Source organism: Leuresthes tenuis, unplaced genomic scaffold (genome assembly GCF_036924035.1).
Source record: "Leuresthes tenuis unplaced genomic scaffold, fLeuTen1.0.hap1 SCAF_9, whole genome shotgun sequence".
In the NCBI taxonomy this organism is placed as follows: Eukaryota; Metazoa; Chordata; class Actinopteri; order Atheriniformes; family Atherinopsidae; genus Leuresthes; species Leuresthes tenuis.
In genome coordinates, this window is record NW_027325363.1 from 13,150,324 (window position 1) to 13,164,375 (window position 14,052).

General features: G+C 42.5%; 2 protein-coding genes across 2 annotated transcripts; one reads left to right on the forward strand and one right to left on the reverse strand.

Moving 5' to 3' along the window:
- Nucleotides 1-23: 23 nt before the first annotated feature.
- Nucleotides 24-5,872, reverse strand: six5 (SIX homeobox 5). Its single transcript, XM_072392414.1, has 3 exons — nucleotides 5,122-5,872; nucleotides 1,762-3,251; nucleotides 24-1,456 (listed from the first exon to the last, which is right to left on the reverse strand). Exons 1-3 carry the CDS (start codon nucleotides 5,805-5,807, stop codon nucleotides 774-776), a joined length of 2,859 nt encoding a protein of 952 aa, XP_072248515.1. The 5' UTR covers nucleotides 5,808-5,872; the 3' UTR covers nucleotides 24-773.
- A 2,066-nt stretch (nucleotides 5,873-7,938) lies between these two features.
- tbcb (tubulin folding cofactor B) lies at nucleotides 7,939-13,299 on the forward strand. The gene is made up of 7 exons (XM_072392415.1): nucleotides 7,939-8,109; nucleotides 8,680-8,835; nucleotides 8,972-9,115; nucleotides 9,536-9,632; nucleotides 10,362-10,553; nucleotides 11,398-11,470; nucleotides 11,576-13,299. Exons 2-7 carry the CDS (start codon nucleotides 8,716-8,718, stop codon nucleotides 11,688-11,690), a joined length of 741 nt encoding a protein of 246 aa, XP_072248516.1. The 5' UTR covers nucleotides 7,939-8,109; nucleotides 8,680-8,715; the 3' UTR covers nucleotides 11,691-13,299.
- The last annotated feature ends 753 nt before the right edge of the window (nucleotides 13,300-14,052 follow it).

The following is a 14,052-nucleotide window of genomic DNA, read 5'->3' on the forward strand; positions in this document are numbered from 1 at the left end:
CTTTTGGCCAATATAGGGCGCACCCCTCCTTAAAAACTGGAGGGAGGCGTTAGCGATTTACCACTGAATGCAGTTAGCCTGCACGTTTCAAGCCAGACTCAGTAACTCACTCGGAATAATAAAATACTGCTGCATAGCCTTCGACGCTATGGTGGAAAAGTTTCACATGTAGGCCAACCGACTTCACTTCAGGTTACGAAGACGACCATCTTCTCTGTGTTTCTGGAGTGTTGGAAGGGTAACACATTCAGATGTTTGGAGGAAAAGAAACTTGAACGCCTGAATATATTGAGTTCTGGCAGAAAAACTATTTTCAGATGTGTCCCCTTTTGCCAGGTTGTCTCATCCACAACGGGCTACTTCATCTGCCAGCGAACACCCCAGACAGAATTCGGCTGAATTTGGCCTGCTTTTCCTCAGAATTACAAAGAAATGACACCAGAAGCTCTAAGTGGGCCAAGCAGACTAATCCATGTAGTCTCTTCTGTCTGGATCTGATAAAACAAAGGCATGAAAAGTTTTGGGTAGAAACCTCATACATGCAACATTCCCTCCTAGAAACCCAGAGGAAGAATTTGAAGTTGAAGCAGCAGGTGAGTATCCCATGTGAAAGCCACCCATTCATGTAAAACAGAGCTGCAGAGGACTTTTTAAAAGTGCCAGCAGCACCGCGACAGTACTGGAGGATTGACAAACGGATCATTAAAAAGCAACAAGAACGTCGAGTGTGTTTTTGTTTTTAGACACGGTCACCAGCACCGTCTGTAAACAGACTACAAGCCCAGCTCTTCATCCACAGGGACAGACTGGAGCTGAGTGAGGATTTTAGAGTCACCATCCATTTCCTCTGGGTTCCCCAGTGGCGAGCCGGCTTCCTCGTCCTGCTCTGGGGAGGGACTTCCCAGGAGCAGCGACTCTCCTCCAGGTAGGCCCAACAGAGCCGGATCTACAGGCAGGTCCCCCTTGCTGCGGACATCAAACAGAGTTAGACTGGCTGAAGTGGAAAGGGGCACAGGGCTCCACGCTGGCTGGGACAACTGGATGCTTGGTGCCACTCCACTGTACATGGGACTGAGGGTGAGCATGCTCTCTGGCGTGAGCGTGCTCAGTGCTGTGGGAGTTGCTGGCTGGTCGAGGGCGTGAGGAGAAGGGACAGCAGGCGTCTGGCTGTTTGTGATCGCAGTCTCTGGAGCACAATACAGTGGAGACGAGTTGATGAAATTCAAAGGGGATGTCGTGAGGCCTCCAGAGGTGGAGCCCGAGGTCGCTGAGGTGTGGGAGGCTCCCGGAGGGGTGGAGGGGTTAAGAGCTGGAGTCACTCCATTTGTAGAGATGGGTGAAGCATCGAGGACTGGTTTCAGGGGCATGCTGGTGAGCTGAATGCCTGCTGGGATGGTCAGAATCAGCTTTCCTTGCTGCACACTCAGATAAGGGCTTCCACCGAGGAGGAGGTTACCTACAGTAGTGAATCATAAAAAAAGACAGCAATCAAGACTTTGCTTTATGTGCATTTATCATTTCAATCATCAGGTTTTTTCTTAAAGTCTTCAAAGCCAGTTTTTTTATGACATTTTTTTACAAACGCATTTCATTTGTCATAAAAAGTAAACAATCAGATCACACGTGAGAAGCTACAAGTGGTGCATTTTCACTTGAAAAATTCCTAAAAATTGACCGATAACTTATCAAAGGTTGCCAGTTAATTTTCCTTTTGTAGCCTAATCTTTTATTCTCTGCTAACATGTCATGAAAGGAGGGTACCTGGGGGAGCAGAGGGTAGCTGAATGATCCCAGGGTTTAGGAGCTGCACTGCAGGGGCCACACTGGTTGGGGTGCCCACACTCTGAATGGGCCTCAGCTGGTTTATCCTGAGAGGGCTCTGTGTGACGCCTCCACCTGCCGGAGCTGAGGTCAGGATCTGCAGGGGCACCCCTGCAGAGGGGATGGAGAGAGAAGGGCTGGCAGGCACCACTTGGGGGAAAGATATATTGGAGGACGTTTGGATGGAGGAGACTGGGACCAGCTGAGGCATGGAGAGTGGGACTATCTGTGCCGGGGAGCAGCCTTTGGCCTGAGGAACTGGGACGACTTGTGTTGGGGAAGATATGGAAATAACCTGTGGAGCCTGCATTTTGCTGGGAGTAGAGTTTGTGGTTTGCTCTCCCATCTGGTGCATAGTTGGCTGTGGGAGTTGACTGCTGTTGAGCTGTGAGATGGAAACGATGGTCGTAGCACATTCAGACATAGTCGTTGAAGCTTCTTGCTGCTGTGGCGCCAGCCTGTTGCCTGTGTTCAGAGTCTGGGAGCTTTGGAAGTGAGAAGCCAGCGAGGTGAGGGGGGATACTGGTACCAGCTGAGGGCATTGGGATGCTTGTGCACCGGGAGGGGGCTGGACTAGATGGGATACCGGTGTACCCTGGATGGAGGGCACAACCTGGGGCAAAGAAATGACCTGAGGGGCGGAGTTAGCGGATGAAACCGCAGAGTTAGAGGGGTTTAACTGGGAGGCAGAAGTGGCGCTCACATATGTGGTGTGTTGACTGGAGAGAGACACCGCGGAACTGGAAATAATCATACCTGCAGATGACAGAGAGGCTGGGAGGCTGAGGGCCCCTTGATGTTGGGGATTTTGTGTTAAGACTAATGAAGGGAGACTAGTTGGTGAGGACAGAGTCTGTGAGGAGGCGGATACAGATGAAGAGGAAGGGGATACTATCTGACCGCCGCCCTCTGATTTAGGGACGATGATGAAATCCATGTCATTGCTGCTCTCTCTTTTACTTTGCTGGGGAGGACAAATTATAGTGGAAGGATTCGAAACTGCCATGGTGTTTGTGCTCAGAACAACTGGCTTGGTCTCCACAGCTGAGACTTGCTGTTCTGACCCGGAAGCCGCTTGCTGCGGCACACCGATCCCAGGTTTGGTTATTACCTGAGCCCCATTCAAGATTAAAGAAGAGTTGGTTGCAACAGGACTCAGTGTGACAGTCTGGCAATCACTTAAGCTCAGACCGTTAATGATAACGCCAGCACCAGCGCTGGAGATGAGCGAATTCCCGTTGAGGAGTAATGGCTGAGAGGCCGCAAGGAAGCCACTGGACCCGTTGAGGATGAGCTGGCCTCCTGGGTTACAAGGGACTGCAGAGACGGAGATGATGGAAGCCGTGGAGCCGGCAGCCTCTTCTGGTTTGTCGGGGGCGTCGTCCATCGCACTCGCTTCATCCTCAGTGCTGTGGTTCCCATCAGACTCACTGAAATCAGAGGGATATGTTACAGGAAGGGAAACGCACTCGCACAGTTTCATCGATATTATTGGATGCTGCGTTTCTTTTCTAATTCCATTAAGGAGTCTGAGAGTAAATCTGTGCAACGTGAATATTCAAGCACAAGTGGATCAATACTTCAGAAAGAAATCGCAACCAATTAGTATTTTCATTATGGGTTCATCTGACAGTTACCATCTTCAACCGTCTGTCAAATAATAAGAAAAAAAAACCCAAACGCGGTCATTCGTGAAACACATTTCTGAAAAACTATTAAACAACAGGTGGCCATTTTCTTTTTTCAACTCCTTTTAAAAGACACAGATTGTAAATAAGAAGTGGATGTAGCCGCCTGCTGGTAACCACAAAAAAATGTGTTATTTTCAATCCTGTCATTTTCTTGAAAAGGGGCATCACCTCTCTGGACCAGTGGACTAAAAGCACGTCCATCGTTTCCATACAGTTTGTGCTTAAAGTTCGACCCTCGAATCGTCATCAGCCAATGAGCAGCTTATAGTAGCTCATAGTTTTCTGTAAAACTAAACATTTAAATACGTTTATTCAAGTTTGAGAAATGAGATATTACCGTTTTGCCATTCCTAGGAGATAAAAGAGTACCTAAATTCACATCATCACCAAGCTTTGATCTTTTTATAATAAGCAGGGATATCAAAGTATGCTTCGTAAAATTTGTAAAGTCTCTTTTTTTCCTTCTTTATTTGGCATTTTCCGGTTCATTGGATACCTACAAGAAGTTGGAGTGGGGGGTGGGGGGTGGAAGGCATTTCCACCCCTGCGGTATGTGGCCTGACCACTCTGTTATCAGGTCGTAATTTTGTATCTACTCAAAGGAAAGCTCGCGCCAAAAACGCATGTCCTCCAAGAAGCAAAGACCTGCTGCTAATTGTGCTTCCTGGAGTACATTCAGTTATGTTGAAGTGTGTTGCAACCAAAGATTATGTTAATGAAATTTCTCAAATTATGACAAACACTCCTCTGTGGCCTGAAGAATGACTAAAACATGGTGAGCAACTTCTGAACATAGTCTTTCACAAAAGCAACACCGGGTTCATTTAAACAATTGGCACAACTTAGTGTGAATATGTTGACTTTCTAACCACGTTCACCTTCTTTGTGTTAAAAAAAACAACAAAACTCTGCTTTGGTTTCCATTTTATGTTATGCAAAAACGCCCTTTCCATCCACATAACAAAGATAAAGCTGAAGCGGATCCCCGGAGACTCTTTTAGGGCCTCCGCCTGGTTAATATGTTGGTGTTTACCATCCAGGTCATCCATACAGATTGCCTGGCAGACCACCACAAACCCTGAGGTGGGATAAGATAAGTCTTCATTGCCCGGTCTTATCTTTTCCCAAACAGCCGCCCCCTGCTTGGCGAGGCGGTCATTTAAACCCTTTGATTTCTGCCTGAGAGAAAGCATCTCCACCCCCCCACAGACTCCCTGTAAAGCTCTTTATCACAACCTCTGTCGCCCCGGCTCTGCAAGCAGCAGCGGATGGGTTCAGGAAACTTGAGCCACTGTGGGCCCTCTGGATCTCACATTTCATAACAAAGCAACATGCTGTTGGTCTCGGATGTGTGGCTTCACTGCTGTCAAAAGTCAGCTCACGTCCATCCTCTAACTTTTGGTTGTTTTCAAAGAGTTTTTCCTTCCTCATACAGTTACTGGAGGTTATTTTGAGTGGCGTTTTTCTGAGCGACCCTCGCTGTTATTAAGCAACACATCTGCTCTCTGACAAACAATAGACATTTCAAAGCAGCTGCTGTGGGTTAGAACTTGGATTTCATTAATGCGTGTGCCCAAAGGCTACACTGTGGCAGTGTGTTTGGTCTTGCCTTTTACTGTGGGTCCCGGATGGGGTTCTGTCCCTCTGCCTGCGGTTCTTGAACCAGTTGCTGACCTGTGTGAGGGACAGCCCGGTGACTTTGGCCAGGTTTTTCTTCTCGTCCGGAGTGGGGTACCTGTTGCTCTTGTAGCATTCCTTCAAAGCATTGCGGGATTTCTCTTTGAAGCAGTACACGGTCTCCTCTCCGTCCCAGATGGTTTTGGGCAGGGGGAACTTTTTTCTGAGTCGGTACTTGTCTACTGCGCCCAGGCTGCGGCCCCGGGACCTCTCCGCCTCCTTGTAGCGGGCTTTAAGGTACAGGTCCTGCAGGAACCCATGGTTAGACGGGTGGAAGTCGTGGCTCTCCAGGATGGCGTAGAGCTCCTTGAATTCGTCCCGGTGGAAAGCCACCAGTGCCTGGGCCTTCAGCATGGTTTCGTTGCCACGTAGCAGCTCGGACGAAGGAGGTATGGTGGATAGAAATCTCCACAGGCGATCCACATTGCCCGCCTGCAGAAGGGCCTCGCAGAGACATGAAACTTGGTCTGTGGAAAAGCTCAGAGCCGATTTTTGAAAACTTTGGAGTAACTGTTCCGAAACCTGGAGAGGGTCTTTGTCTTCTTTGGACTCCGTTGCCGATGGCTCCTCTGGACTGTTCTCAGATTGTTCTGTAGACTGTAAAGACAAGGAAGCCATTTTCACTTTAACTTTTTCCACTAGTAGTTCCTCCTCCCCCGTCTCTCCCTCCCTCCCTCTGCAGCGCAGCACTTTCCCATCCAGCCGATCAAACCATGAAAGTGCCTGCAGGCCGCCAGCGGTCACGCCCCTTCGTCGAAAATGACTCAAGCGACTGAAAAACCTTCTCAAATACACCCAAATACAAACATATTTACACCGCAAATTATTCTGAATTAGCCACGACACGGACAGCAGTTCGCCTTAGACGTCTTTGTACACATTTGCTGGATAAAAACCAAGTTCCTCTGCAATATTAACAAATGACACAAACACCCAATGGCTGTGAATAATGACACGTTTAGACTGAGCAACAGTGCAGAAAATGCAGGCACACATTTTTGGATTGACCCTGCATTAAATGATAGGTTTTAACAAATAGATGAAATTGATTAGTTTATGTGCCATAAAGGAGAAAGTATATGCTAGAATTTGACTAAACGTGCCATAAACGGTGCAATAGTGATATTAAATGGTGTATTTATTATAAAACAGCATTTAGAAAAGAAAAAAAAACATAGATATCAGTATTTTATGTTACTTTTTAAAGCAAAGGGTTTATTACCCTGTGAAAAAAAGTTATGCCCCCGTGTAAAAGTAGCATTTTTTTTTTATTTCTCTGTCAGTATTATTTCACCAAAAAAAAAGGGGTAAAACTACACGTATTATTGACAAGATTCATAATGAAAGAAAAGTGACTGGTTCAACTAAAGCATCAGATATTTTCATCCAAAAGAGGAAAACACTTTCTGGTTCCACTTCCTTTGTTGTGTGATTCTCAGCATCTTTCTCATTGTATGTGTCTGTAAACTGAAAGTGTCTCAGTTTGGGATGATTCAATGGAAAAATAAATGTATTATTATTATTATTGTTAATTATAACAGATTAAGTGCAGTTCAGGCAGTTGTTTGTAATTGGTAGAGGAAACGTTTCTAATGGTCGTGTAATATATGATGGATAGAAGCAGGAACCAGTGACTTTGAACAGATAACACAGATTTGAACATGTTGATAATCTTTTGAACATGTTAATAATCTTTTGAATGTCATGTCATAGGCTAGGCTTCAGGTAATCTCCAAATAAGACATGAGTATCGTTGGTTTGGGTTAAATCTATTTGGGATTTTTACTTTTCCCAAAGGATCCTGTGAGTCTGAGGTGGGTTCCAAATGCAAATACTTTCCATTTGGACACAAAAAAGTTCAGTTCAGCAGGTTTATTTTACAACCTCCTATGCTTTGGATTTGTGCTGCAGATGTCAGTCAGACTTGCTAAAATGAGAAGTCATTTCAGGAGATCGATAACCTTGCGTGAGTGTGCAGACCCAGTGCAGAAATCCCCATGGCTTTCATGTGTGGGTGTGAGCAGGCCTTAACCTGATTCTCAGAGGTCAGATGTGGGGCATACACACTATCCAGATTTTTACAATATGATAGGACACCTGGAGATAAGATTTGAATTTGACCAGGCAGGTTTACAGACCTTCATCTTTATGAACAACTGTAGGAATGTAAATATTCACCGTAGGCATGCTGGCTGAGGGCTTGTATCATCATCCCCCACTCTCCTCCCTGTGTGGGTGTTTGGCTGTTGCTCTTTCTCGATCTTCCCTTTTCTGTCTGCAAACGTCAGTTTATTCATTGGTCTCCAGAAATAAGGCATGCCTATGACTGCAAAAGAGACTTTTCTTCTTGCATTTTCAGATTAGCTATGTAATTTCGACCCGTCTGCAAATTAGAAGACATCGAGGAGAATTAAGGAAATTACAGGCCCAAATAAATGTGGTATTCACAAAAATATTTTGATACCAAAGCACTGTCATTTCACACATTTAAGACAATACCATAGTGGTGAAAAACGACTTATTGTGTTGTGGTTTAGATTGGACTTTAGCGCCACTGTGCGGCTTTTTTATGGGTCTCTTTCACTCCTGTCCGATGATTGGTTGAAGGCCATGTCAAGCAAACACTGAGTCACTATTTCCGCTCTGCCTTGTTTTCACATCGTAATTCTATTGGTTAAACTAATGCAACCTCGGATGTGATTGGTGGGTTATAGCTAAAGCGGGTAGAACCTTCCAGAACAGGGCGTAGCAGGAACTGATGTTTCAGATTACTGACAATCACAAAGCGAGGCTTTATGCACCGTTTACAGTGTTGCGGCAATAGACTAGTCATGGGTTCTTTAGGTTAAACGTAGACACACTAACGAGTTGACAGAGTTCTCCAAGATTTCTTAATACCATCGAAGGAAATACCATTTTTGTAAGTAACGACGGTCCCATTGGCTTTTATCCACGGTCTGTCAGTGGTTCCAACGTGATTTCTGCGAGTAGTCACCTAAGTACCTAGCTAGCCTAGACGAGCTAGCTCAAATTAAATCATGTGAAGTTAAGCTTTAGCGCTCACAGTCGATGTGTCGAAAAAACGCTATGACAAAAGTCATTATGTGTGGTTAAAAGTGATATTTTAAGACTGAAAGGTCTGTTGAAACGAACACCCTGAGGTTACCGTTAAGTAGTAACGGTTAAAGGGGGAAATTGAACTGCTGTTCAGAAGTAGACTTATCCTCCGTGGATCATAGCAGTCCTTTATCTGAATTATTGTGCAATAAAATAACGAGTCAACTGTTGAGGATTTTTCCGTATTAATTTCGGATATACCATTTGTTTGCAACGGTGACATAGCGCAGTGATTCCTAGTCCTGGTCCTGAAGACACTCTGCCAGCATGTTTTCCATGCTTCTCTGCTGGAATCTGATGTGTTAGGAGCAAGGACGCATATCAGCCTCAGTTTAATACGTAAATATGTCACATTGTGTCTTTGCTTTTCTAGTTCTTGACCAATAACTGAGTCCAAACTGAGCTGACGATGGACAGCGGATTTACAGTAGTTACCAACCCCACTGTGCAAGTGCGGATAACCAGCACCCTCTCCTCCTTTGAGGTGCTGCGCAGTTTCAATAGAGGGATTGCTGTAGCAGAACTAAAGGTGAGACTTTAAAAAAGAAATGGCACATTGGGTCTGTGGTCTGGTTTTCTAACATGCACCACATGTTGAGAATATTCACAATCGCCGCCTGCTAAGTGTTGTGTTATATGTGTTTATTTTATTGTGTTCCAAACAGGGAAAACTGGAGCTTATTGTGGGTGTACCCAGCTCCTCCATGGACCTGGAGATTTTCAGTGTCTCTGACACGTTCTTACAAAAAATGGATGACAACGAAGCTTTACTTGGTTCCTATCCTGTGGATGATGACTGCCGAATACATGTATGTACATGATTAGTTTGTAAGTGCTTGTAATACATTGGTTTGTGATTAAAACGATCAGGTGTCCCATTAAATGATGGATTATTTGCCAAATTGGCAATAACTGGCATTGATATTAGTTTCTAATTATTTATATTACAAAATATATATTTAAAGTTATTTATCGATACTTATAGTAGTTGCTGTGTCTTTGATTACCTGTGGACCTTTTTATTTAGTTAACATACTTTATCTTGTATATTTTATAGTGTGTGTATATATTAAGACTTAACAATGTAATAATCACACAGAAATAGTGTAATGTTGGGTAAAGTGTGCATTGTCATGATAACAAGTACTTCTCTAACTCTAATAACAGTTTTAGGCTGTTGCACCAGGACTGATGTTTCTTTGTCATTTTGAATTAAATTTCCTGTGCAGGTTATTGATCGAAGTGGAGGTCAGATGGGTGAACTCTTTGATGTTTCCAAAGTGGAGAAGTTTGAGCTCTCGGATGAGGCTTACGATAAAAGGACAGGTACAAGTTTCCTTCGGTTTGTAATGATCTAAAGCCGTTTTCACACATGCACGGGAGTCCTGAAATGTTCCTAAGATGTCCTCCTCAATGTCTCCAACGCGCAATCACTCCACACAGCCCTGATTTAAATTCCATACGAGCGTAGCAGCGAATGTTCTGGAGCTACTGAGTGGGTGTGGACGCCATTGAGAGTTGCTGCTTGTTCTCCTTTCTGCTGACCTGTACACTGCTTTTGACCTTCTTCTCGCTATTTAATTTGTGCTGAGATACATTCGGTGTTAAAACACAACAAAGATCATCAAAGACTCTCTCCTGCTGTGAAGTAGCTGCTAAAAAAGATTTGAATTTGGTTTCCATCTCTGGTGATCACCTGAGAAAACGGCTTCAGAATAAATACATTTCTGTGTTTATGATTACAAATAAGAAACATTGCTCTTAGATTTTATGACCAAAATCAGGTTTTGCCATAAACAAAGTGAATATTGAGGTTTTTTGCTGAAGGGATTATTTATGATGATAACTGTAATGACCTGAAAATAAACGATTGACAGTTGAAGCAGACAGAAGCTGGATGAAAACAATCAAAACCTGTTAGTTGCACTCGGTACATGCTGCATATGATGTCAGTCATACAACGTTACTCTTGTTTTTCTAATCATTGGCAAATGTTTCAAATGTTGAATTGATCCATTTTATTTATTTATTTATTTATTTATTTTTTCCATCCAGTATCAGCAAGGTCATTCATGAAAGGACAGCGTGTCGGTCGCTTCAATGAGGAAGAAATGGCCAAGAAGAAAGCTGACCTCGCTGCCCGGGAAGAAGAGCAGAAGGCTGCTGCTGCAGCCATTTCTGTCGGGAACCGCTGCAAAGTGGAGGTTTCTGGGCAGCCCACGAAACTTGGCACCGTCATGTATGTTGGTGAGTGATGATGAAGCTCTGCTGGTTTACTTTCTTTGGAGCATTAGTTTAAATCCCATGCAGCTGAGGCATTTCTCCCCAAAGGAACAGATTGTTGTAGCTTGATACTCTAACTGTGCAGGCAGTGGGGAAGGAGTCGTAAACCCATTTTACTGCTCTAGTTGGAAGACACCAAAACAACTGCTGGATTGTTGACATAGTTGAGCTGTTTTTAATTTTGTCGGTTTCTTTGCAGACTGTTATCGTGCCGTATAGCTCTTTTCAGACGATTCAATTAATCTGGTGTCAATCGCTCCATGTTTGCTTTTCTGTTACATTTCTTTGACGGCAGTTTGACTAGATTGGACCCAGCAACATAAGGATGTTTTTTAGGAAGTACGACTCCATGACTTAATGCTTCCATCCACGTGTCTGACTCAAGCATAACAGCATAACTGTTGCTTCAACAGATTGAAGCCATTAATGTCACATATCTTATATCTGAAAAGGGCTTTAGACGCACCTCGTCCACATGAACATAAATTTGTACCTTTTTAAATTTCCACTCACAATGAAATATAAATAATCAGATTTTTATGGTCTGTGTAATCAACATTTATTTGGAATGCCGCCTTGCTTACATTCTTGTAAACACTACTTATGTCGGGTAGCTTGTTCAGAGCTTGAAGTTATAAGATGGCACATCATTAGCTAAATGAATGCCATAATAATGTCTGAATTTGCAGATAAAACACAGCACTGAGGTGAAGGATGAGTAAATAAATATGAATAAACAACATTTTCTCATTTAAAAAGTGTTTTTTTTTTTTTTTTTTTTTTTTTTTTTTTTTTTTTTTTTTTGCAGGCACAGCAGATTTCAAGCCAGGTTATTGGGTTGGTGTGAAGTACGACGAGCCTCTGGGAAAACACAACGGAACGTAAGAGCGTCCTGCTTTTTGTTCATGTCTTTGCAGTTTCTTTTTAATGCATCAGCGATTCTGTTCTTGATTTTGACTGAATGTTTTTCCTTTCTTTCTCCACAGTGTCAATGGGAAGCAATACTTTGAATGTGAGAACAAATACGGTGCGTTTCTGAAGCCGCTGAGTGTGACTGTGGGGGACTTCCCTGAGGAGGATTATGGTTTAGATGAGATTTAGAACTTTTTATGGATGTTTGTGCGTTTGGCTCAAAATTCAAGCAGCAACCTCAAATTGCTATCCACTCAGCAGGCGGAGAAGATGGAGGGTCATTTTGTTGTAACAAAAGATTTTACTTTGTGCTTCTTTAGAGGGCGCTTTAACTTCACGTTCTCTGACACTGACAGAGGCCCATTTCAGGCTGTGACTGTAACACAGGATAATCACAAAAGGGGAGTTCAGTCTAACAAATCTTCACAAATGATGGCCTTTAGTTGAATTTTCACTCCATATACATTTGGTAAAGTAAATTTCCTCGCTGCTTGTCGACAGTCGTTTGTATCCATGTGTTTGTAGTTGACTGTAGTCTTGGTTTTTTTTCGTGGACTAAGACGGTGATCTATGGCTTTGTACCGCTGTCTGTTGAAGGAAAAATTCATCTTCACAGACGTTGACACTGAAATAAAACTTGGCATTGTGGCCTCTTCTTATCAGCTACATTTCTCCTATGAAGTTACATAAAGAGCCCAGTGGCTTAATTTCCAGCAATGACTGGCTGAAAGGCAATAGATCACACCAACAGCAGTCCACAGACCTTTTGTTAAAGCTCAGTTAGCAGCCGTATTATGAGTCTCTGTTACTTAATCTCTCTTTAAATCAAAGCTGTCTACTGTTCTATACAGGTACAGCTTAGTTATAGACATATAGTACCTAGAATAAGTTTACATGGGTAAATACTTCCTTTCTAAACAAGTGAACTCCTTAAATTTCATTTGACTGTGTGTAGAAAGAAGATGGTTGAATTTTCAGCTTTCTCTGTAAAGATAACACGTAATCCCCTTTTTCTAGAACTGGATTCCTCTCGTCTGAAAATGCTCTCGTCTTAACACGTGTTGTTTGTACTGAAATTATTCAAATGTACAGTTTGAACAATGAGGCCAATTTTTCTTTAAATCTGATCAAATATATGTTGCGTACATATCTTAAACTGACACTCACTTGTATAATGATGTTAATGTCAAAGAGTAAAATCGATCATTTCTTTTCTTTGTATATTCCACTGAATATATGTTGCTTCTGTACATTCTTCAGCGTATCTGAATTGGATGCTAATCTGTTGACTCATTGAATTTCATTCAGTTATTGAGAAGTCTTTATTAAACATGTCCCTGCTTTAGTAGCAGGTCGTCTTGTGGAGATGTGAAACACTAACAAATATCGACCAGGTTGCGTTTGTCCGTCTGTTGCACAATTCTAAAATATTTCTGAGTTACAGCGTACCATCTGATGGATATTGTTCATCTGATGACGGATCCACTAGGCTTGTGGGACTCTGATTTAGCGTCTTTTTACTGCTCACTCTAGTGATTTTACTGGCTCCGTCATCATAACCACATAATTCAGCTTTGGAAAAGGTGCATGTCAAACTAATTAAATGCCTTATTTATGTTTTTGTAAGAGATCAAGAATGTTTTTTTTTGGTACTCTAAAGGGCACAGAGGAAATGTCAATGTATTCGTGTTGTGTTCTGAAGGAAATGTTTTTAAAAACCTCTAATGATCTCTGAGGTGCTCGTGTCACTATGTGCCAAAGGGTAAATGCGTAATAATAAAAACTATTTGAACACAGATGATCTGACTGATTAAATTTGTTTGATTTATTGCACCCATTGTTAACTTGATGTGTTTTACCTACAAACCTACTCTTATTTGTATATATTCTCTAGTTTATAATCACGGACTGATCAGACTTGAACATTAATGAAATTGTTGCAAATATTTAGATTGGGGGGGGGGGGTTATTGTCTTGAAGAAGACCAACATGAACAAGTTGCTTTGTCAGTGATCATAGAAGATGTTTGTTTACATACAACTACAGCTGGAATTATCAGAAATTTGAACAGTGAGCCTACAAAATTTGTATGATTTGAGCTTAAGTATAGGTTTTTTATTATTATTCACACACTAAGTTTTGATGTGCTGTGTTTACTGGTTTCAGTGTTGTCACATTGCAGAATGAAATATTCAGAGTACAATCGAATTTTGGGTAAAAGGTATATAAAACAACGCAATTATTCATCACTCAGTATCCTCTAAAAGTAGACAACATATAGTATCAATTTATACAGGTTGGTAACATGATTGGGTACGAAAATAAAGTCCCAAAGCATTTAATCAACTGTGGTTCATTGTTTATTTTTTTTTCCATCTGTTTTGGGCACGCGACCAGATACGATGATAAACACATTGTTTCATGCAGTTTCATCAGCCAGTTGTCCAAAAAACTCAAACCATCAGCTTGCAATAATTATGAGCCTCACATGTTCTTTCGAGATCGTACGTCACCATGTACTCCAATGACGTTAGAACTGACCTCTCGCGAG